The sequence below is a fragment of the Scyliorhinus torazame genome, chromosome 2, assembly GCF_047496885.1.
Source record: "Scyliorhinus torazame isolate Kashiwa2021f chromosome 2, sScyTor2.1, whole genome shotgun sequence".
In the NCBI taxonomy this organism is placed as follows: Eukaryota; Metazoa; Chordata; class Chondrichthyes; order Carcharhiniformes; family Scyliorhinidae; genus Scyliorhinus; species Scyliorhinus torazame.
This window is the reverse complement of record NC_092708.1, coordinates 66436359-66461745: the sequence shown is the minus strand read 5'-3', so window position 1 is coordinate 66461745 and position 25387 is coordinate 66436359. Positions and strand designations below refer to the sequence as shown.

Below are 25387 nucleotides of genomic sequence, written 5' to 3'. Positions count from 1 at the left end.
CTAAGAAGACTGAGGAAATTTGGCATGTCAGCTACGACCCTCACCAACTTCTACAGATCCACCATAGAAAGCATTCTTTCTGGTTGTATCACAACTTGGTATGGAGCCTGTTCTACCCAAGACCGCAGGAAACTACAAAAGGTTGTGAATGTAGCCCAGTCCATCACGCAAACCAGCCTCCCATCCATTGACTCTATCTATAATTCACGCTGCCTCAGAAAGGCAGCCAGCATAATTAAGGACCCCACGCACCCCGGACATACTCTCTTCCACCTTCTTCCGTCAGGAAAAAGATACTAAAGTTTGAGGTCACGTACCAACCGACTCGAGAACAGCTTCTTCCCTACTGCTATCAGACTTTTGAATGGACCTACCTTGTATTAAGTTGATCTTTTCTCTACACCTTGCTATAACTGTAACATTATATTCTGCAGTCTCTCCTTCGCTCCCTATGTACGGTATGCATTGTTTGTACAGCATGCAAGAGACAATACTTTTCACTGTCTACTAATACATGTGACAATAATAAATCAAATCAAAATCAAAAACCACAATTTTTCACAATATACATTAATGATCTGGAGGAAGGTACTGAAGGCACTGTTGCTAAATTTGCAGATGATACAAAGCTCTGTCAAGGAACAGGCAGTATTGAGGAAGTAGGGGATTGCAGAAGGATTTGGACAAGCCAGGAGAGTGAGCAATGAAGTGGCAGATTAAATTCAATGTGGAAAAGTGTGAGGCTATGCACTTTGGAAGGAGGAATGAAGGCGTAGACTATTTTCTAAATGGGGAAATGCTAAAAAAATCAGAAGCACAAAGGGACTTGGGAGTCCTTGTTCATGATTCTCTTAAGGTTAATGTGCAGGTTCAGTCAGCAGTTAGGAAGGTAAATGCAATGTTAGCATTCATGTCGAGAGGACTAGAATACAAGACCAGGGATGTACTACTAAGGCTGCTTAAGGCTCTGGACAGACGCAATTTGGAGTATTATGAGCAGTTTTGGGCCCTGTTTCTAAGGAAGGATGTGCTGGCCTTGGTAAGGGTCCAGAGGAGGTTCACAAGAATGATCCCTGGAATGAAGAGCTTGTCGTATGAGAAGCAATTGAGGACTCTGGGTCTGTACTCGTTGGAGTTTAGAAGGATGAGGGGGGTCTTATTGAAACTTACAGGATACTGCGAGGCCTGGATAGAGTCGATGTGTAGAGGATGTTTCCACTTGTCGGAATAACTAGACGCAGGGGACACAATCTCAGACTAAATGCATGATCTTTTAAAACAGAGATGAGGAGGAATTTCTTCAGCCAGAGGGTGGTGAATCTGTGGAACTCTTTGCCGCAGAAGGCTGTGGAAGCCAAATCACTGAGTGTCTTTAACACAGAGATGGATAGGTTCTTGATTAATAAGGAGATCAGGGTTTAAGGGGAAAAGGCAAGAGAATGGGGATGAGAAAAATATCAGATATAATTGAATGGCGGAGCGGTCTTGATGGGCTGAGTGGCCTAATTCTGCTCCCATATCTTATGGTCTTATGTTCTAAGAAAGAGCGAGATAATCATTTAGATTTTAATGGCATCAAGTGGCATGGGGCGAAAACGGGAATATGGCATTGAGATAGAGGATCAACCATAAACCCATTGAATGGTAGAGCAGGCTTTCAGGGCCGAATGGCCCTCTATGTTTCTCTATGTTTCGATGGATATTGTGGATTTCCTCTGTGAAAATTATTTCTTGGTGGTATTCATGAAAAATATATTCATGATTTGTGGGATGAAAATAACCTGTTGTAACATTTGTTTGCCGTGCCCATTAAAACATATTTAGTGCATATTTAGAGAAAATTGCAAGTGAAGAAATGAGCCCATCAGTTTCTCAACCGTCCCTCCCCACATTTAATTCCATTCCTGCTCATTCCACATTGCTTTGAACACGCCCCGTTGTTGAAACATTTAATTCCCTGTTAAAATTATCTATGAACTCTGTTTCAGCCGGGCTTTGTGCAGAGAATTCTACATTCCACATAAAGCAATTTTTCTCACCTTTAGACTTTTGTGACTATCTTTAACATGTGATCTCTTCTTTTTGTACATATTTTTATTCTCTTCCTCTTTCACATTTTCATCAAATTTACACCTACCAACAGATAATCACCAATAACAAATACAATGGCAATCCCCTGGCCAACCCACCCCCAAACAGCCCCCAGCATTTTAAATACAAAACACAAATGAAAAACAATCAGGAATCCACCATCAACCCATACATATTTATCAATAACTTATGCAATCCAAACCCCCCACAACCCTCCCCTAACATTCAATGTCATCCAATTCTTGAAAACGCATGATATACAAAGCCCATGAGGTGTAGAACCCTTCCATCCAACCCCGCAACTCGAACTTGACTTTCTCGAGGGTGAAGAACTCCAGGAGGCCATGTCAAGGCACAGGGCGGAGAAACTGACCTCCACCCAAACAGGACCCACCTTCGGGCGATCAGTGAGGCAAAGGCTAAGACATCTACCTCCCCACCTGCTTCCAACCCCGGCTGCTCCGACACCTGAATATGGCTTCAAGGGGACCTGGTTCGAGTCTCACGTGCATCACCTTCAAGATTACCCTACAGACCTCCCTCCTATACCCCTCCAGTTTTGGACAGTGTCATGATATTCAAACATACCTCATAACACATACGTAATGATAGACAGAGCAACGGACCAATTAGCACACATAACACAACAGCCAATCACAGACAAGAGCAGACACAGTATAAAACAAGAAAATCAACACTTCCTGGACAGTCCATCTGGAGACGGCACAGGGCCAGGACCTCATTAGCAAGACACTCACACAGTCACAACGTGCTGAGTACCAAGTTTGATGTACAAATAGTTTAATGGAATAAAACTGCGTTTTTACCAATCGCAACCGTGTTGGTTCGTCTGTACCTCAGAGCACCCAACACATCATGGTACCAGAAGTGAATTGTTACCTACCGGCAAATCTGCCATCCTGAGCCATGGACACCCTCAACAAACCGCAGCCGTTGCAAGTCGCTGGGAACCTGGGCATAAATTGGACGCTCTTCAAGCAGCGCTTTGAACTCTTCATGCAAGCCAATGAAAAACAGGGCGCCTCGGACGAAATGAAGATTGCCATGCTCCTCACTACCGCAGGTCAGCACGCCATCCATGTATACAACTCCTTGGTGTTCGCGGAAGGCGAGAACAAAGCTAAGTATGACACGGTCCTCCTCAAGCTCAAAAAGCACTTCAACGCTGAGGTCAATGAGAGCTTTGAGGGCTTCCGGGTGCGGTGATGACCAGCTAAGTCGCACGTTTCGGCAGCTCCCGGTGGAACGGACTTTTGGGCTCTTAATAAGAGCAATTTTAACGGCTAAAAGCACTGTGCGGTAAACCAGAAGGGAATCCCCCCTGGATACGGATGGAAAAAGGAGAGGAAAGTGGCCGGATTGCAGTGGATCCTTTAGAGCAGCGGCAAGGAAGGCAAGCAAAAACCAAGATGGCGTCGGAAGGTGGCAGTTTAATATGGGGCCCTGAACAACACGAGTTTTTGAAACGCTGCGTGGAAGAGCTTAAAAAGGAGATGAAGAAGGAGCTGTTGGGTCCGATATTACAGGCGATTGAAGGGCTAAAAGATGAGCAAAAGACCCAGGAGCGGGAGCTTCGGGTCGTGAAGGCAAAGGCTGCCGAGAGAGAGGACGATATACAGGGCCTGGTGGTGAAGACGGAGATGCACGAGGCACACCATAAACGATGTGTGGAAAGGCTGGAGGTGCTGGAGAATAATGCGAGGAGGAAGAATTTAAGGATTCTTGGTCTTCCTGAAGGTACAGAAGGGGCGGACGTCGGGGCATATGTGAGCACGATGCTGCACTCGTTGATGGGATTGGAGGCCCCGACGGGTCCGCTGGAGGTGGAGGGAGCCTATCGAGTTATGGCGCGAAGACCGAGGGCTGGACAAATTCCTCGAGCCATAGTGGTGAGATTCCTCCGTTTTAAGGACAGAGAGACGGTCCTAAGATGGGCAAAGAAAACTCGGAGCAGTAGATGGGAGAACGCGGTGATCCGCGTATATCAAGACTGGAGTGCAGAGGTGGCGAGAAGGAGGGCGAGCTTTAATCGGGCCAAGGCGGTGCTTCATGAAAAGAAGATTAAATTTGGAATGCTGCAGCCGGCAAGACTGTGGGTAACATATCAAGGGAAGCACCATTACTTTGAAACAACGGATGAGGCATCGACATTTATTGTTGAAGAGAAATTGGAATGAGTGGGTTATTAAAAAAGAACGTTCGAGACAAAGTGGTGGGGCGAATATGGGGGGCGAAGAGGGGGGAAAAAAGGGGGGAGAGATGATTTTTATGTTGTTAATCCTGCGACCCGGTAACTTTTCTCTCTTCCACAGGTTGTGGGGGAGGGAGGAAGGGAGGTGGAGGAGTTGGGGGCGTTGGCCATTGGGGGCGGGGCCAAAAGGGAAGCGCGGGCTTTGTTCCCACGCTATGATAATTATGGCGGGAATAGGGAAGCAGGAAGGAGGGGGCGTCGCACGGTGCGAGCCGAGGTCACGGGGGGAAGCCGAGGTCGGCCAGAGTTTGCTGACTTCTGGGAGCAACATGGGGGGTGTAACTACGCTAGTGGGGGATCTAGCGGGGGGGGGGGGGGGGGTGGGAGGGGGGGATTTACTGGGTTGCTGCTGCTGGGGAGAAGGGGGAGCTGGTATGGGGTGGGGTGGGCGGGGCGGGGGGGGCACCGCCTGGGGGGGACACAGCTGCGTGGGAACCGGGTGAGGAGCTGGGTAAAAGGGGATGGCTAATCGACAAGGGGGGGGGGGGTAAAGAGCCCCCCAACCCGGCTGATCACGTGGAATGTGAGAGGGCTGAACGGGCCGATAAAGAGGGCACGGGTACTCGCACACCTAAAGAAACTTAAGGCAGATGTGGTTATGTTACAGGAGACGTATTTGAAACTGATAGACCAGGTTAGACTACGCAAAGGATGGGTGGGGCAGGTGTTTCATTCGGGGCTAGATGCGAAAAACAGGGGGGTGGCTATATTAGTGGGGAAGCGGGTAATGTTTGAGGCAAAGACCATAGTGGCGGATAGTGGGGGCAGATACGTGATGGTGAGTGGCAAATTACAGGGGGAGGCGGTGGTCTTAGTGAACGTATATGCCCCGAAATGGGATGATGCCAACTTCATGAGGCGCATGTTAGGACGTATCCCGGACCTAGAGGTGGGGATGTTGGTAATGGGTGGAGATTTTAACACGGTGCTGGAACCAGGGCTGGACAGATCGAGGTCCAGGACTGGAAGGAGGCCGGCAGCAGCCAAGGTGCTTAAAGACTTTATGGAGCAGATGGGAGGAGTAGACCCATGGAGATTTAGTAGACCTAGGAGTAAGGAGTTTTCGTTTTTCTCCTATGTCCACAAAGTTTATTCGCGAATAGACTTTTTTGTTTTGGGAAGGGCGCTGATCCCGAAGGTGAGGGGGACGGAGTATCCGGCCATAGCTATTTCGGATCACGCTCCACATTGGGTGGACTTGGAGATAGGGGAGGAAAAAGAACGGCGTCCACCCTGGAGAATGGACATGGGACTAATGTCGGATGAGGGGGTGTATTGAAAAGTACTTGGAACTCAATGATAATGGGGAGGTCCAGGTGGGAGTGGTCTGGGAGGCGCTGAAGGCAGTGGTTAGAGGGGAGCTGATATCAATCAGGGCACATAAAGGAAAGCAGGAGAGTAGGGAACGGGAGCGGTTGCTGCAAGAACTTCTGAGGGTGGACAGGCAATATGCGGAGGCACCGGAGGAGGGACTGTACAGGGAAAGGCAAAGGCTACACGTAGAATTTGATTTGCTGACTACGGGTACTGCAGAGGCACAGTGGAGGAAGGCACAGGGTGTACAATACGAATATGGGGAGAAGGAGAGCAGGTTGCTGGCCCACCAATGAGGAAAAGGGGAGCAGCGAGGGAAATAGGGGGAGTGAGGGATGAGGAGGGAGAGATGGAGCGGAGAGAGTGAATGGAGTGTTCAAGGCATTCTATGAAAGGTTATATGATGCTCAGCCCCCGGATGGGAAGGAGAGAATGATGTGTTTTCTGGACCAGCTGGAATTTCCTAAGGTGGAGGAGCAGGAGAGGGTGGGACTGGGAGCACAGATCGAAATGGAGGAAGTAGTGAAAGGAATTAGGAGCATGCAGGCGGGGAAGGCTCCGGGACCGGATGGATTCCCAGTTGAATTTTACAGGAAATACGTGGACTTGCTCGCCCCGCTACTGATGAGAACCTTTAATGAGGTGAGGGAAAGGGGACAGCTGCCCCCAACTATGTCAGAGGCAACGATATCGCTTCTCCGAAAGAAAGAAAAAGACCCGCTGCAATGCGGGTCCTATAGGCCTATTTCCCTCCTGAATGTAGACGCCAAGATTCTGGCCAAGGTAATGGCAATGAGGATAGAGGATTGTGTCCCGGGGGTGGTCCATGAGGACCAAACTGGGTTTGTGAAGGGGAGACAGCTGAATACGAAGAGACGGAGGCTGCTAGGGGTAATGATGATGCCCCCACCAGAGGGGGAAGCGGAGATAGTGGTGGCGATGGATGCCGAGAAAGCATTTGATAGAGTGGAGTGGGATTATTTGTGGGAGGTGTTGAGGAGATTTGGCTTTGGAGATGAGTATATTAGATGGGTACAGCTGCTGTATAGGGCCCCGATGGCGAGCGTGGTCACGAATGGACGGGGGTCTGCATATTTTCGGCTCCATAGAGGGACGAGGCAGGGATGTCCTCTGTCCCCATTATTGTTTGCACTGGCGATTGAGCCCCTGGCAACAGCACTGAGGGGTTCCAGGAAGTGGAGGGAGTACTCAGGGGAGGAGAAGAACACCGGTTATCTCTGTATGCGGACGATTTGTTGTTGTATGTGGCGGACCCGACGGAGGGGATGCCAGAGATAATGCGGATACTTGGGGAGTTTGGAGAATTTTCAGGATATAAACTGAACATGGGGAAAAGTGAGTTGTTTGTGGTGCAGCCAGGGGGGCAGAGCAGAGAAATAGAGGACTTACCGCTGAGGAAGGTAACAAGGGACTTTCGCTACTTCGGGATCCAGATAGCCAAGAATTGGGGTACATTGCATAGGTTAAATTTAACGCGGTTGGTGGAACAGATGGAGGAGGACTTCAAGAGATGGGACATGGTATCCCTGTCACTGGCAGGGAGGGTGCAGGCGGTTAAAATGGTGGTCCTCCCGAGGTTCCTTTTTGTGTTTCAGTGCCTCCCGGTGGTGATCACGAAGGCTTTTTTCAAAAGGATTGAGAAGAATATATGAGTTTTGTGTGGGCCGGGAAGACCCCGAGAGTGAGGAGGGGATTTCTGCAGCGTAGTAGGGATAGGGGGGGCTGGCACTACCGAGCCTAAGTGAGTACTACTGGGCCGCCAATATCTCAATGGTATGTAAGTGGATGGGAGAAGAGGAGGGAGCGGCGTGGAAGAGATTGGAGAGGGCGTCCTGCAGGGGGACTAGCCTACAAGCTATGGTGACGGCGCCGTTGCCGTTCTCACCGAAGAAATACACCACAAGCCCAGTGGTGGTGGCTACTCTGAAAATCTGGGGGCAGTGGAGACGGCATAGGGGTAAGACGGGAGCCTCGGTGTGGTCCCCGATAAGAAATAACCATAGGTTTGCTCCGGGGAGAATGGATGGGGGATCTGGCAAAGAGCAGGAGTAACACAATTGAGAGATCAGTTTGTAGATGGGACGTTTGCAAGTCTGGGAGAGCTGACCGAAAAATATGGGTTGCCCCAAGGGAATGCATTCCGGTATATGCAACTGAGGGCTTTTATGAGGCAACAGGTGAGGGAATTCCCGCAGCTCCCGACGCAGGAGGTGCAGGACAGAGTGATCTCAAAGACATGGGTGGGGAACGGTAAGGTATCAGACATATATAGGGAAATGAGGGATGAGAGGGAGATTATGGTAGATGAGCTGAAAGGGAAATGGGAAGAGGAGCTGGGGGAGGAGATTGAGGAGGGGCTGTGGGCGGATGCCCTAAGTAGGGTAAACTCATCGTCCTCGTGTGCCAGGCTAAGCCTGATACAATTTAAGGTGTTACACAGGGCGCATATGACTGGAGCACGGCTCAGTAAACTTTTTGGAGTAGAGGATAGGTGTGCGAGATGCTCGAGAAGCCCAGCGAATCACACCCACGTGTTCTGGTCATGTCCGGCACTACAGGGGTTTTGGGTGGGGGTGACAAAGGTGCTTTCGAAGGTGGTGGAGGTCCAGGTCGAACCAAGCTGGGGGTTGGCTATATTCGGGGTTGCAACAACAGGGCGGGACATAGGACATCCCTGCCTGGTCCCTCGGTCCCTCGGTACAGAGAAAAATACCCCAAATTCATACTATTCATGCGGACACTCGCCCTCGGCTCCCTGTATATTAATCTTACCCACTCCACAAATCACAGCCCAATCCCAAACTGCTCCAAAACCACCATCGAATACCCCCACTCTACCCGATCAAAGGTTTTTTTAAGGAAGTAGAAAAGATGATTACGTTGTTTATTTGGAGGGGGAAGGTGGCTTGGATTAGGAAGGTTCTGTTGCAGAGAGGGCACTATTCAGGGGGGTTGGGTCTCCAGAATTTACTGTTTTGTTACTGCGCGGCAAATGCTGAGAAGGTGAGGAGCTGGGTTAGAGGGGACTCTCCCAGTGGGTTAGAATGGAGGAGAGTCTGTGCAGGGGGTCGGGGTTGAGGGCCTTGGCAACAGTGCCGTTCCCGATGGTCCCGGGAAAATATTCGGGGAGTCCGGTGGTAGTGGCGACTTTGAAGATCTGGAGGCAGTTGCACCAGGACTTTAGGTTGTGGGCGGGGTCAAGGGAAATGCTGATTCAGGGGAATCATAGATTTGAGCTCGGGAAGTGGGACGGGAGTTTTCAGAGATGGGAGGAGAGGGGATAGGGTATTAAAGGATTTGATTCTGGGAGGCTGGTTTGTGAGGCTGGTGGAGCTGGTGGGGAAATATGGTTTGGGGCAGGGGGAGATGTTTAGATATATTCAGGTCCAAGATTTTGATGGGAAGGAGGTACAGAGCTTTCCAGTGGTGTCGTCCCCACACTGTTGGAAGAGGTACTTATGACAGGGGGAATCTGAGAAAGGAGTGGTGTCGGTGATTTATGGTGTGATTCTGGGGGAAGATAAGGTATCGCTGGAGGGGATTAAGGCAAAGTGGGAGGAAGAGTTGGGGGAGGGTATGGAGGAGGGATTGTGGTGTGAGGTGTTCCGGAAGGTGAGTGTGTCAATATCGTGCGCGGGGTTGGGGCTGATACAGTTGAAAGTGGTGTGTAGGGCGCACCTTCATAAGAACACGGATGAGCTGATTCTTTGAGGGGGTGGAGGTTATATGTGAATGCTGTGGGGGGTGGGGGCACCACTGCACCAGTGCTGGCGTTTTTTGACACGTCTCGTGCCACCAAAATCTCAACTGATGCCAGCCAATCCGGCATTGGAGCAGCGCTCCTGCAGAGGGATGACACGGCATCATGGGCCCCAGTGGCCTATGCATCGCGAGCCATGACCCCCACAGAGCAGCGCTACGCGCAGATCGAAAAGGTGTGCCTGGGCTTGTTAACCGGTTTAGACAAGTTCCATGATTACGTATATGGTCTTCCCCGGTTCACTGTCGAAACTGACCACCGCCCCCTGGTCAGCATAATAAACAAGGACCGGAACGAGATGACCCCTCGCCTCCAGCGCATCCTACTTAAACTCAGGAGGTACGACCTCCAACTGGTCTACACTCCAGGGAAGGACCTCATCGTGGCGGATGCCCTATCCAGAGCAGTGAGCACGCCGCCAGATGCGGAGGGGTTCGTATGTCAGGTCAAGGCACAGGTGGCTTTCACAGCGGCAAATCTGCCGGCTGATGACTCCAGTCTGGCCCGCATATGCCGAGAGACAGCGGCCGACCCCCTTCTGCAGCGAGTGATGCGCCACATGATGGCTCAAAGGGCAGTGCCCGCAGTTCTACAATGTACGAGATGACCTAGCCATCATTGATGGTGTCCTTCTGAAGCTGGACAGGATTGTGATTCTGCACAGCATGCGCCAGCTGGTTCTCGACCAACTACACAAAGACCACTTGGGGGTCGAGAAGCGCAGACGGAGGGCCCGATGGGCGGTATACTGGCCGGGCATCAGTGACAATATTGCCAACATGGTGCTCAACTGTACAACCTGCCAAAGGTTTCAGCCGGCGCAACCTCCTGAGACGCTTCTGCCCCATGAGCTGGTGACGTCCCCCTGGGCGAAGGTGGGTGTCGACCTATTTCACGCGCTTGGCATGGACTATGTTATCATAGCTGACTACTTCTCAAACTACCCTGAAGTCATACGCCTGCATGATTTGACGTTGTATGCTGTCATCAGGGCCTGCAAAGACACCTTTGCTCGCCACGGCATTCCGATGACTGTCATGTCGGACAATGGGCCCTGTTTTGCCAGCCAGGAATAGCCGTCCTTTGCTGCTTCGTATGGCTTCACACACGTGACGTCCAGCCCTCTGCACCCCCAGTCAAATGGAAAGGCTGAGAAGAGCGTTCACATTGCCAAGCGGCTCCTCTGCAAGGCTGCTGCTGCCGGGTCGGACTTCTGCCTCGCCCTGCTGGTCTATCGCTCGGCCCCACTAGCCACTGGTCTCTCACCAGCACAGCTGCTGATGGGTCGCGCCCTTAGAACCACTGTGCCTTCCATCCTGGCACCAACAATAGACCATGCTCCGGTACTGCATAGGATGCAACTGCAGCGCGGTCGCCAGAAGAGATCGTATGACACACGGGCAACTGATCTTCCCTCCCTGGCCCTTGGAGACAACGTCCACATCCACCTACCAGACGGTGGTTGGTCAGTACCTGCCGAAGTTCTCTGACGCGTGGCTCCCCACTCGTTCCTGGTATGCATGCCTGATGGATCCGTGCGTGGGCGCAATCGCCGGGCTCTTCGCTTACTTCCACGCTCGCAACGGGACCTTACACAGACGCCGTGTCCTCCACTGGTTCCTGATAGCGACTTCGTGGAGCTGCCGTATACCATGCCCCTTCTGTCACCGCCTGTGGCCAGGCTCGCACCTCAGCCGATGGTTCTCGACCCACCTTTGAGGCGGTCAACCCGAATTTGTCGCACACCTACTAGACTGGCCTTATGAGACTGTTCACACGTTGAACTTTTGCAACCACTGTTTTATAACATGTCTCTGTTTTCTCGTTACAGGCATTCGTTTGATCGTTCCAAATTTCCACGTTGTTCTTCTTTTTGTTATGGTACAACCTCGTTAGCATGTCACAACTGACATCGCCCCTTGTATATAGTTAAGCCCCATATACATGATGTAAATATTACGCACATTTAGCTGCACTTAGGACACATTTATATTTCTAACCACGTAGGCACATAATCTTGTAAAAAAGGGGGGATGTCATGATATTCAAACATACATCATAACACATACATAATGATAGACAGAGCAAAGGACCAATTAGCACACATAACATGACAGCCAATCACAGACAAGAGCAGACACAGTATAAAACAAGAAAATCAACACTTCCTGGGCAGTCCATCTGGAGGCGGCACAGGGCCAGGACCTCAAAGCAAGACACTCACACAGTCACAACGTGCTGAGTACCAAGTTTGATGTATAAATAATTTAATGGAATAAAACTGTGTGGTACCAATCGCAACCGTGTTTGTTCGTCTATACTTCAGAGCACCCAACCCATCAGACAGGACCAAAACATATGAACATAATTTGAAGGCCCCCCCCCCACCCCCCACAGCATTCACATATAACCTCCACCCCCTCAAAGAATCAGCTCATCCGTGTTCTTATGAAGGTGCGCCCTACACACCACTTTCAACTGTATCAGCCCCAACCCCGCGCACGATATTGACACACTCACCTTCCGGAACACCTCACACCACAATCCCTCCTCCATACCCTCCCCCAACTCTTCCTCCCACTTTGCCTTAATCCCCTCCAGCGATACCTTATCTTCCCCCAGAATCACACCATAAATCACCGACACCACTCCTTTCTCAGTTTCCCCCTGTCATAAGTACCTCTTCCAACAGTGTGGGGACGACACCACTGGAAAGCTCTGTACCTCCTTCCCATCAAAATCTTGGACCTGAATATATCTAAACATCTCCCCCTGCCCCAAACCATATTTCCCCACCAGCTCCACCAGCCTCACAAACCAGCCTCCCAGAATCAAATCCTTTAATACCCTATCCCCTCTCCTCCCATCTCTGAAAACTCCCGTCCCACTTCCCGAGCTCAAATCTATGATTCCCCTGAATCAGCATTTCCCTTGACCCCGCCCACAACCTAAAGTCCTGGTGCAACTGCCTCCAGATCTTCAAAGTCGCCACTACCACCGGACTCCCCGAATATTTTCCCGGGACCATCGGGAACGGCACTGTTGCCAAGGCCCTCAACCCCGACCCCCTGCACAGACTCTCCTCCATTCTAACCCACTGGGAGAGTCCCCTCTAACCCAGCTCCTCACCTTCTCAGCATTTGCCGCGCAGTAACAAAACAGTAAATTCTGGAGACCCAACCCCCCTGAATAGTGCCCTCTCTGCAACAGAACCTTCCTAATCCAAGCCACCTTCCCCCTCCAAATAAACAACGTAATCATCTTTTCTACTTCCTTAAAAAAACCTTTGATCGGGTAGAGTGGGGGTATTCGATGGTGGTTTTGGAGCAGTTTGGGATTGGGCTGTGATTTGTGGAGTGGGTAAGATTAATATACAGGGAGCCGAGGGCGAGTGTCCGCATGAATAGTATGAATTTGGGGTATTTTTCTCTGTACCGAGGGACCAGGCAGGGATGTCCTATGTCCCCCCCTGTTGTTGTCACTTACGATTGAGCCTTTGACCATCATGTTAAGTAGTTTGGGGGTGTGGAGGGGGTTAGTGCAGGGAGGGGGGGGGCGGGGGCAGTGGAGGTGGAGCACAGAGTATCTTTGTAAGCAGATGACTTACTATTGTATGTGTCGGAACCGAGTGTGTCGATGGGTGGTATACTGGGGCTGCTTCGAGTGTTTGGGTCTTTTTTCGTGTATAAGCTAAATTTGGACAAAAGCAAATATTTTGTCGTGTCCCAACCGGGGTTGGGGGCAGGGGTGGGGGGGCTGCCACTCCGAAGGGTGGCGGCCCACTTTAGATACAGGGGGGTGCAGGTGGCATGGGATTGGAGGGGGGGGCTCCGTACGTATAATATTACTCGTTTGGTGGGGAGGGTGAAAGCAGATTTGCAGGGTGGGATGGTCTTCCTCTGTCGCTGGCAGGTCGGGTACAGCCAATTAAGATGAATGTGTTGCCGCAGTGGGTTTTTATCAGTGCTTGCCGATCTTTTTGCAAAAACTGTTTTTTAATCTGTGGCCTCTTGTTACCATCTCACGAATTGAAACATTTGGGCAGTAGTTATTCTATAACAGCATTGAAGATTTCTGACAGACCATCATTCCACTTATCCAGAGAAAAGAGTGCAAATTGTGGAGTCTCTTTTTAGCAAATGTAAACCTTCGTCACCTTTACGACTGGAACAAATCTATGCTGCAATTTTTACCTTGTTATTTATATCCTTCCCAACCCCCAATTGCACACAATATTCCAAGACTGACCTAATTAAGATTATTATTCACGTTCAAAATGGCCTTCGTGAACTGATTTTCCCATGCCGACATTAGTAAGGCAGCATAATGTGAATAGGGTGATGTTTGAAGAACAATAACCAAGAACAAAGATCAGTACAGCAAAGGAACAGACCCTTCGACCCTCCAAGCCGGCACCGATCATGATGCCTGACTAACCTAAAAGCTTCCGCACTTCTGGGGTCCGAATTCCTCTATCCCCATCCTATTCAGATATTTGTCAAGATGCTTCTTAAACGTTTGATGAAGGGAATCATGTGCTGTGAAAGGCAAAACACTTTCTGATTCTGTTCTGGAGGTTCCTGTGAGGAGTGTGGTAGTCACCACTAACTGTATTAAATGTATATTAGATGTAGTATGGTAAGACTCCTGTACTAGAGGTACATGGGTAAATCCCTGCCTGCTGGCTCCGCCCAGTAGGCGCCGTATAAATGTGTGTGCTCACCGGTGCTGCTCCCATTCTGGTAGCAGCTACAGGAAGCCACACATCTTTGCTCAATAAAACCTCGATTATTCGCTACTCTCGTCTTTGTAGTAATTGATAGTGCATCAATTTATTGAGCAAAGATTTTAAAACGATGGAACTTCGCATCAAGCCTGATCGCCTACAGCTGAGCCCTCAAGCAGCCAACACTACATCTGCTTTTGACCACTGGCTAGCCTGCTTCGAAAGCTGCTTCCTAACATCCGCCGAAGAACCCTCGGATGCACAGAAGCTCCAGGTCCTTTATTCACGGGTGAGCCCTGACATTTTTCCTCTCATCCGGGATGTGCCCACTTACTCTGAAGCAATGGCGCTCTTGAAAGGACATTACATTCAGCCGGTTAACAAACTCAACGCCAGGCACCTCCTGTCCACGGGACAGCAACTCCCCGGCGAGTCCCTAAACGATTTCTGGCGTTACCTGCACATCCTGGTGAGGAACTGTGACTGCCAGGCAGTTTCGGCAGTCGAGCATACGGAACGTGTAATCAGAGACGCTTTTGTTACGGGCATGGGGTCGGCATACATCCGCCAGCGCCTATTGGAAGGGGGTACGTTTGATCTTGCGGGAACCAGGCAGCTCGCGAACGTGCTGACAGTGGACTCCCGTAACGTCCAGTCATACGTCCCCGACCGCATGGCACCCTCATGGGCCCCACCAGCTATCGACCGCAGCCCACCACAAGCCTTCGCTGTGCGGCAGCCAGCTAACCCCGGGGGGCCCAAATGCTACTTCTGCGGGCAGACCAAACACGCCCGGCAGTGCTGCCCGGCGCAGAGCGCAACCTGCAAGGGCTGCGGAAAGAAGAGGCATTTTGCTGCTGTGTGCCAGGCCCGGTCGAATGCCGCTGTTTCTAGGCTCAGCGTTCCTACACCCCCCACGTGCGGCCCGTGGGCGCCGCTATCTTCATCTCCGCAGACCACGTGCGGCCCGTGGGCACCGCCGTCTTATCCGCAGACCACGTGGGCGCCGCCTTCTTTAATGCCGTCCGCCTCAGGGCGCATCAGAACCCCTGCTCGTCGGGAAGCTCGTCTGGCCGCTCATCGCCTGCCACCACTGCTGACCAGCCCAGGGCCTCCCAGCATCAGCCACAGCTCGCCTCGATCACCCTCGACCAGTCCTGGCCCCACAATTTCACAACCGCAACGACAACGGTGAAAATCGATGGGCACAAGACTTCCTGCCTTTTTGACTCCGGGAGCACGGAAAGCTTCATCCACCCCACTATAGAAAGGCGCTGCTCCCTCGCAGTGCACCCCGTTCCCAAAAAATCTCCCTGGCCTCCAGATCCCATTCCGTGGAAATCCGGGGGTACTGGATCGCGACCCTCACATTCCAGGGCGTAGAGTTTAGCAACTTCCGGCTCTACATCCTCCCCAATCTCTGCGCTGCCCTGTTACTTGGTCTGGACTTCCAGTGCCACCTCCAAAGCTTAACTTTAAAATTCGGGGGACCCCTACCCCCGCTCACCATATGCGGCCTCACGACCCTTAAGGTCGACCCACCTTCCTTGTTTGCAAACCTCACCCTGGATTCAAACCCGTCGGCACCAGGAGCAGACGGTACAGTGCCCAGGACCAGACCTTCATCAGGTCGGAGGTCCAGCGGCTTCTGCGGGAAGGCATCATTGAGGCCAGCAACAGCCCCTGGAGAGCCCAAGTGGGTAGTTGTAAAGACTGTGGAGAAACACAGGATGGTCATTCACTACAGTCAGACCATCAATCAGTACACGCAGCTCGACACGTACCCCCTCCCACGCATATCTGATATGGTGAATCAGATTGCACAGTACCGGGTCTTTTCCACAGTGGACCTGAAGTCCGCTTACCACCAGCTCCTCATCCGCAAGGAGGACCGCCAATACACTGCGTTCGAAGCAGATGGCCGCCTCTATCACTTCCTTAGGGTTCCCTTCGGCGTCACTAACGGGGTCTCGGTCTTCCAACGTGAGATGGACTGAATGGTTGACCGGTACGGACTGCAGGCCACCTTCCCGTACCTAGACAACGTCACCATCTGCGGCCACGATCAGCAGGACCACGACGCTAACCTTCGCAAATTCCTCCACACCGCCAAACTCCTTAATGTCACGTACAGTAAGGAGAAGTGCGTGTTCCGCACCAACCGTTTAGCCATCCTTGGCTATGTTGTGGAAAATGGAATTCTAGGGCCCGACCCCGACTGCATGCACCCCCTCATAGAACTCCCCCTCCCCCACTGCCCCAAGGCCCTGAAACAATGCCTTGGGTTCTTCTCCTATTATGCCCAGTGGATCCCTAACTTTGCGGACAAGGCCCGCCCACTTATTCACTCCCCAGTTTTTGCCCTGACGGCTGAGGCCCTCCAGGCCTTTAACCGCATCAAGGCAAACATCGCCAAGGCCACGATGCACGCGGTCGACGAGTCCCTCCCTTTTCAGGTCGTGAGTGATGCATCAGACATAGCTCTGGCCGCAACCCTCAACCAGGCAGGCAGGCCAGTGGCATTCTTTTCCCACAACCTCCATGCCTCCAAAATTCGGCACTCCTCTGTCGAAAAGGAGGCCCAAGCCATTGTGGAAGCTGGAGTTTACAGGAAGTGTAGCTGACTGGGAGCAGAGTCAGAGGGCGGAGATCTAGTTAGTCCACACAGCAGCTATATTCTTTAAGGTAAGAGGGGATGGAGGCTAGGCCAGTTACATGCTCCTCCTGTAGGATGTGGGTGGTGAGGGATACCACCGGTGTCCCCACTGACTATACCTGCGGGAAGTGCACCCAACTTCAGCTCCTCAAAGACCGTGTTAGGGAACTGGAGCTGAAGCTGGATGAACTTCGGATCATCCGGGAGGCAGAGGGGGTGATTGAGAAGAGTTACAGGGAGGTAACCACACCCAAGGTACAGGACAAGAATAGCTGGGTTACAGTCAGGGGGAAAAAAACAAACAGGCAGTCAGTGCAGGGATCCCTCGTGGCCGTTCCCCTTCAAAACAAGTATACCGTTTTGGATGCTGTTGTGGGGGATGACCTACCGGGGGAAGGCCCTAGCGGTCAGGTCTCTGGCACGGAGTCTGGCTCTGGGGCTCAGAAGGGAAGGGGGGAGAATAGAAAAGCAATAGTTGTAGGAGATTCAATGGTTAGGGGAATAGATAGGAGATTCTGTGGTCGCGAGCGAGACTCCCGGAAGGTATGTTGCCTCCCGGGTGCCAGGGCCAGGGATGTCTCGGATCGTGTCTTCAGGATCCTTAAGGGGGAGGGGGAGCAGCCAGAAGTCGTGGTGCACATTGGTACCAACGACATAGGTAGGAAAAGGGGTGTGGAGGTAATAAACAAGTTTAGGGAGTTAGGCTGGAAGTTGAAAGCCAGGACAGACAGAGTTGTCATCTCTGGTTTGTTGCCGGTGCCACGTGATAGCGAGGCTAGGAATAGGGAGAGAGTGCAGTTGAACAAGTGGCTGCAGGAATGGTGTAGGAGGGAGGGCTTCAGGTATTTGGATAATTGGAGCGCATTCTGGGGAAGGTGGGACCTGTACAAGCAGGACAGGTTGCATCTGAACCAGAGGGGCACCAATATCCTGGGAGGGAGGTTTGCTAGTACTCTTCGGGAGGGTTTAAACTAATTTGGCAGGGGAATGGGAACCGGATTTGTAGTCCAGCAACTAAGGTAGCCGATATTCAGGACGCCAAAGCATGTAATGAGGCAGTGGGGAAGGGAACACTGACAAAGGAGAGTATTTGCAGTCACGGAGATGGGTTGAAGTGTGTATACTTCAACGCAAGAAGCATCAGGAATAAGGTGGGTGAACTTAAGGCATGGATCGGTACTTGGGACTACGATGTGGTGGCCATCACGGAAACTTGGATAGAAGAGGGGCAGAAATGGTTGTTGGAGGTCCCTGGTTATAGATGTTTCAATAAGATTAGGGAGGGTGGTAAAAGAGGTGGGAGGGTGGCATTATTAATTAGAGATAGTATAACAGCTGCAGAAAGGCAGTTCGAGGAGCATCACCCTATTGAGGTAGTATGGGTTGAAGTCAGAAATAGGAAAGGAGCAGTCACCTTGTTAGGAGTTTTCTATAGGCCCCCCAATAGTAACAGAGATGTGGAGGAACAGATTGGGAAACAGATTTTGAAAAGGTGCAGAAGTCAGAGGGTAGTAGTCATGGGCGACTTTAACTTCCCAAATATTGAGTGGAAACTCTTTAGATCAAATAGTTTGGATGGGGTGGTGTTTCTGCAGTGTGTCCAGGAAGCTTTTCTAACACAGTATGTAGATTGTCCAACCAGAGGAGGGGCAATATTGGATTTAGTACTGGGTAATGAACCAGGGCAAGTGATAGATTTGTTAGTGGGGGAGCATTTTGGAGATAGTGACCACAATTCTGTGACTTTCACTTTAGTAATGGAGAGGGATAGGAACGTGCAACAGGGCAAGGTTTACAATTGGGAGAAGGGTAAATACGATGTTGTCAGACAAGAATTAAAGTGCATAAGTTGGGAACATAGGCTGGCAGGGAAGGACACAAGTGAAATGTGGAACTTGTTCAAGGAACAGGTGCTACGTGTCCTTGATATGTATGTCCCTGTCAGGCAGGGAAGAGATGGTCGAGTGAGAGAACCATGGTTGACAAGAGAGGTTGGATGTCTTGTTAAGAGGAAAAAGGTGACTTATGTAAGGCTGAGGAAACAAGGTTCAGACAGGGCATTGGAGGGATACAAGATAGCCAGGAGGGAACTGAAGAAAGGGATTAGGAGAGCTAAGAGAGGGCATGGACAATCTTTGGCGGGTAGGATCAAGGAAAATCCCAAGGCCTTTTACACATATGTGAGAAATATGAGAATGACTAGTGCGAGGGTAGGTCCGATCAAGGACAGTAGCGGGAGATTGTGTATTGAGTCTGAAGAGATAGGAGAGGTCTTGAATGAGTATTTTTCTTCTGTATTTACAAATGAGAGGGGCGATATTGTTGGAGAGGACAGTGTGAAACAGATTGGTAAGCTCGAGGAAATACTTGTCAGGAAGGAAGATGTGTTGGGCATTTTGAAAAACTTGAGGATAGACAAGTCCCCCGGGCCTGACGGGATATATCCAAGGATTCTATGGGAAGCAAGAGATGAAATTGCAGAGCCGTTGGCAATGATCTTTTCGTCCTCACTGTCAACAGGGGTGGTACCAGGGGATTGGAGAGTGGCGAATGTCGTGCCCCTGTTCAAAAAAGGAACTAGGGATAACCCTGGGAATTACAGGCCAGTTAGTCTTACTTCGGTGGTAGGCAAAGTAATGGAAAGGGTACTGAAGGATAGGATTTCTGAGCATCTGGAAAGACACTGCTTGATTAGGGATAGTCAGCACGGATGTGTGAGGGGTAGGTCTTGCCTTACAAATCTTATTGAATTCTTTGAGGAGGTGACCAAGCATGTGGATGAAGGTAAAGCAGTGGATGTAGTGTACATGGATTTTAGTAAGGCATTTGATAAAGTTCCCCATGGTAGGCTTATGCAGAAAGTAAGGAGGCATGGGATAGTGGGAAATTTGGCCAGTTGGATAACGAACTGGCTAACCGATAAAAGTCAGAGAGTGGTGGTGGATGGCAAATATTCAGCCTGGATCCCAGTTACCAGTGGCGTACCGCAGGGATCAGTTCTGGGTCCTCTGCTGTTTGTGATTTTCATTAATGATTTGGATGAGGAAGTTGAAGGGTGGGTCAGTAAATTTGCAGACGATACGAAGATTGGTGGAGTTGTGGATAGTAAGGAGGGCTGTTGTCGGCTGCAAAGAGACATAGATAGGATGCAGAGCTGGGCTGAGAAGTGGCAGATGGAGTTTAACCCTGAAAAGTGTGAGGTTGTCCATTTTGGAAGGACAAATATGAATGCGGAATATAGGGTTAATGGTAGAGTTCTTGGCAATGTGGAGGAGCAGAGAGATCTTGGGGTCTATGTTCATACATCTTTGAAAGTTGCCACTCAAGTGGATAGAGCTGTGAAGAAGGCCTATGGTGTGCTCGCGTTCATTAACAGAGGGATTGAATTTAAGAGCCGTGAGGTGATGATGCAGCTGTACAAAACTTTGGTAAGGCCACATTTGGAGTACTGTGTACAGTTCTGGTCGCCTCATTTTAGGAAGGATGTGGAAGCTCTGGAAAAGGTGCAAAGAAGATTTACCAGGATGTTGCCTGGAATGGAGAGTAGGTCTTACGAGGAAAGGTTGAGGGTGCTAGGCCTTTTCTCATTAGAGCGGAGAAGGATGAGGGGCGACTTGATAGAGGTTTATAAGATGATCAGGGAAATAGATAGAGTAGACAGTCAGAGACTTTTTCCCCGGGTGGAACACACCATTACAAGGGGACATAAATTTAAGGTGAAAGGTGGAAGATATAGGAGGGATATCAGAGGTAGGTTCTTTACCCAGAGAGTAGTGGGGGCATGGAATGCACTGTCTGTGGAAGTAGTTGAGTCGGAAACATTAGGGACCTTCAAGCAGCTATTGGATAGGTACATGGATGACGGTAAAATGATATAGTGTAGATTTATTTGTTCTTAAGGGCAGCACGGTAGCATTGTGGATAGCACAATTGCTTCACAGCTCCAGGGTCCCAGGTTCGATTCCGGCTTGGGTCATTGTCTGTGCGGAGTCTGCACGTCCTCCCCGTGTCTGCGTGGGTTTCCTCCGGGTGCTCCGGTTTCCTCCCACAGTCCAAAGATGTGCAGGTTAGGTGAATTGGCCAATGATAAATTGCCCTTAATATCCAAATTGCCCTTGGTGTTGGGTGGAGGTGTTGAGTTTGGGTATGGTGCTCTTTCCAAGAGCCGGTGCAGGCTCAATGGGCTGAATGGCCTCCTTCTGCACTGTAAATTCAATGATAATCTATGATTAATCTAGGACAAAGGTTCGGCACAACATCGTGGGCCGAAGGGCCTGTTCTGTGCTGTATTTTCTATGTTCTATGTTCTATGTTCTGTGCGGCATTGGAGGAATTACCTGGCCGGCAGGAGATTCACTCTCCTCACTGACCAACGGTAGGTTGCCTACATGTTCAATAATACACAGCATGGCAAGATCAAAAACTATAAGATCTTGAGGTGGAGGATCGAGCTCTCCACCTATAATTACGAGATTTTGTATCGCCCCGGGAAGCTCAACGAGCCCCCCGATGCCCTATCCCGAGGTACATGTACCAGCGCACAAGTGGACCGACTCCGGGCCCTACACGATGGTCTCTGTCACCCGGGGGTCACCCGGTTCTTCCACTTCATAAAGGCCCGCAACCTGTCCTACTTCATTGAGGAGGTCAGGACTGTCACCAGAGACTGCCAGGTCTGCGCGGAGTGCAAACCGCACTTCTACCGGCCAGATCTCGCGCACCTTGTGAAGGCCTCCCGCCCCTTTGAACGCCTCAGCATTGACTTCAAAGGGCCCCTCCCGTCCACCGGCCGGAACACGTACTTCCTGAATGTGGTCGATGAGTACTCCCAGTTTTCCTTCGCCATCCCATGCCCCGATATGACTTCTGCCACGGTCATTAAAGCACTCCACAGCATCTTCGCCCTGTTTGGTTTCCCCGCTTACGTCGACAGCGACCGGGGATCCTCCTTTATGAGTGATGAGCTGCGTTAGTTCCTGCTCAGCAAGGGCATTGCCTCAAGCAGGATGACGAGCTACAACCCCCAGGGAAACGGGCAGGTGGAGAGGGAGAACGGGACGGTCTGGAAGGCAGTCCTGCTGGCCCCACGTTTAAAAATCTCCCGGACTCCCGCTGGCAGGATGTCCTCCCCGACGCGCTTTACTCCATCCGATCACTCCTCTGCACTGCAACTAACGAAACCCCTCATGAACGTCTCCTTGCCTTCCCCAGGAAGTCCACCTCCGGGGTCTCGCTCCCAATATGGCTGGCAGCTCCTGGACCCGTCCTCCTTCGCAAACACGTGCGGACCCATAAGTCGGACCCGTTAGTCAAAAGAGTAGAACTACTGCACGTGAACCTGCAGTGCGCCTACGTGGCGCACCGCAAAGGGCGCCAGGACACAGTCTCCCTCCGGGACCTGGCACCCGCTGGATCCCCACCCACGGCCCACCACGACACCCCCCCCCCCCCCTCCGGTTGCCCCTGCGCCACTCACCTTCCCCCCAGCGCACGTCACTGCAGCCCCCACCCCAGGAGGATCCATCCTCCCACTGGTTCCACTCGGCGGCGATGAAGACTAGGACAACATGCTCCCGGAGTTACAGGTGACCAAGTCAGCGCCCGCATCACCACCGGGACCGAGGCGATCACAGTGGAGGATCAAGGCACCCGACAGACTGAACTTGTAAATTTTGACTGAACTTGTAAATGTTTCCACCACCCCCGCCGAACTCTTTTTTTTAAACAGGGGGTGAATGTGGTAGTCACCACTAACTGTATTTAATGTATATTAGATGTGGCACGGTAAGACACCTATACTAGAGGTACATGGGTAAATCCCTGCCTGCTGGCTCCGCCCAGTAGGCAGCGTATAAATGTGTGTGCTCGCTGGAGCTGCTCCCATTCTGGTCGCAGCTACAGGAGGCCACACATCTTTGCTCAATAAAGCCTCGATTATTCGCTACTCTCGTCTTTGTAGTAATTGATAGTGCATCAAGGAGAAAGGACACCATTCTGCAATCAGACAGTCGGAGACTGCTCCTACAAATCGGGAAATGTGTGTGGCAAGAAGTGGAAGAAGGTATTCAAGGGACTTTCATGTAACTTTTGGTGCTACCCATTAAAGTGCAATTATTCATGTAACATGACATTTTCAGCGCCATCGGTAAGCCTTCAGATTCTTGAGACACTGAATATTTTAACGTTAAAGTGAATATACCAATTATCACAGTGTTTGAGGGTCAATCACAGGTGATTTAAGTGATCATAATTACTCACTAATTAGGGTCAGCATTGACAGCTGGACTCTGTTTTCTGATTCTAGGTCAAGTCATTCGGTGAAATGCAACCTTTAATTTTGTTCAAGTATTATCTCTGATAGTAAACAACATTTTTGCATAAATGCCAGATTGTATCGGATTAACTATCAGGAAGAAGATGAATAGCAATGATATGACATTTGATTATCTTTTCCCCTGTTGAATCTCAGTTTGCGTAGGCATGACGGTGTCGAGCAAAAGAAAACAAGAATATCAGAAATGCCAAACATCACGTACCAGAAGGCTGTATTATTAGAAGTTTGCCATTGGTTTCCAGAAGGCTGTGGAAGTACTTGATGGTATCAGGCACACTTTGTACATAGTACAACATCTAGGCAAGGGAAGAAAATGGAAAATGCAAATATATCCTCAGATAAGATAAATCTTTTTCTCAAAAATAATTACAGTACCGTGCTCAAAGTTCCCTGAGATTCTGTTTTGGATCAAAGGGAAATCCTGGCACATTTCTGACAGGAGGGCATTAACATGGGGCTGAACCTGCTTCTGCCAGGGTTTGAACCCTATATTCTCTGGTGTCTCACTGTCCAAGGGGCCGTTTTGCAAACTGTGGAAATTTCACATTCTGGAATTCAAACACACTGGCAAGGCCTAAGCACAGAGCTGCTATGTTCTGTCCTGGTCTTTGGAAAGTCCCCAGTTCTAAATCCCAAAGTAACGAACCCCTGGGTGTATCAGCTGCTTGACACCAAAGCTTCTGAAGATTTCTTCTGCACTAGTTCCTTTCAGGACTTTTCCCTTTCACTGGAGCATTGGAATAATGCTCTGATCATTCAGTCTATTGTAGCACTAGAAATTTCTGGTAGAATAGTCTTGGCCCCAAATTTCTTGTAGTGATCGATGCAGCACTGGTTGAAGAGTAAGCCTGTGATTAAAGGCCGAGGACAAATTATAAAAATGCTGCCTCTGCATATATTAACAGTGCCAGACCACCACTCCAGTGATGATGCTTCAGTTGCCCTCATCTTAATAGGTCAGAAACTGTTGGGATGGATTATTTTGAGCTATTGTGGATTTTATCCATTTTGACAAAGTCTGACCACTGGGTCGGACCCTGCAGACTCCTTTATAAAACTGCATTTTGGGCAAAAATGCCAAGCTCAATCTGAAATCATTGTGTTGAAAGAGTGCTGAGGCCACCTCACAAACTGGCAAAACTGAACCTCTCCACCTACAGTTTTTAGGAATGAAAATGAAAGCTCCAGTGATCCCTGACCTTACCCTGCTTTTTAAGTGTCCTGCATTAGGACAGCATTGTCGAGAGCAAACAATCCCCATGAGGGGCTGAGGAAAATAACTACAGTAACTTGTAGGGCCGGAGATGTGGCAGAAAATCTGCCAATCCCATTATTTTCTATTCTCCACTCAGAAATATTCGAAACCGCGAGTGACGAATTAGCAATAATAGAATATTTGGTCCAATGATATCAATCTTATTAGGAAGTGAGAAATTCACTTTTTAAAGTATAAATGTATTTTCTTCCCAATTTCTGACCCTCAATCTAAACACACTGGTTTCTGCTGCGTTAGAGTCTCATAGGGTTAACATGCACCACAGTTAAACAGCTATACCTCTGTGTGAATAAACAGTAAATGACAATAGGTTAATTAATAATGGACAAGTGCCCTCACACCCAAACCGATTTCTCCTCGCACTCATTATGCAAATAAAGGTAATAGAAACTGCTTTATTGCTGCCAGGACTTCGTCCCTCCATAACCCAAGGTTGTTTAAGCGAATTGTAATGACTCTAGTCTTATCCTAGCAGATACCAGCATCGACTGCGTTTGTCCTACAATATATCTCTGGCTTCAGGAAAGGTTCCCCAAAATACATTTTACAAAAAACACTTATATACAGAGTAGATTCTCTCTGGAGGGCATCTGAACCACAAAGTCTCAAAAATGTATCTAACAGAGTGTGCTGTTGAATTACCCAAAGATTTCAATTTTCAATACACTCTTTTTCATTCATTTAGGGGATATATACATCACTGGTTCGGCCAGCATTTATTGCCCAACCCTAGCTGCTCTTCAGAAGATGGTGGTGAGCTGCCTTCTTGAACAGCTGCAGTCCTGAAGGTGTAGGTACACCCTCTGTGCTGTTATGGAGGAAGTTCCAGAATTTTGTCCCAGCGGCAGCAAAGGAAAGCAATATATTTCAATGATATAAGTCAACTTGGTCAGTGACTTGGAGTCAAACCTCCAATTATCCCTCCAAGTGGGGTTCC

At 50.0% G+C, this 25387-nt stretch overlaps 1 protein-coding gene across 1 annotated transcript in view; it reads right to left on the bottom strand.

Moving 5' to 3' along the window:
- Positions 1 to 25387, bottom strand: part of LOC140388207 (histamine N-methyltransferase-like) — an 80122-nt gene that overhangs the window by 10862 nt on the left and 43873 nt on the right. The window contains exon 5 of the mRNA XM_072471998.1: positions 23377 to 23470. Coding sequence (XP_072328099.1) covers positions 23377 to 23470 — 94 coding nt within the window. The remainder of the gene's footprint in view (positions 1 to 23376; positions 23471 to 25387) is intronic.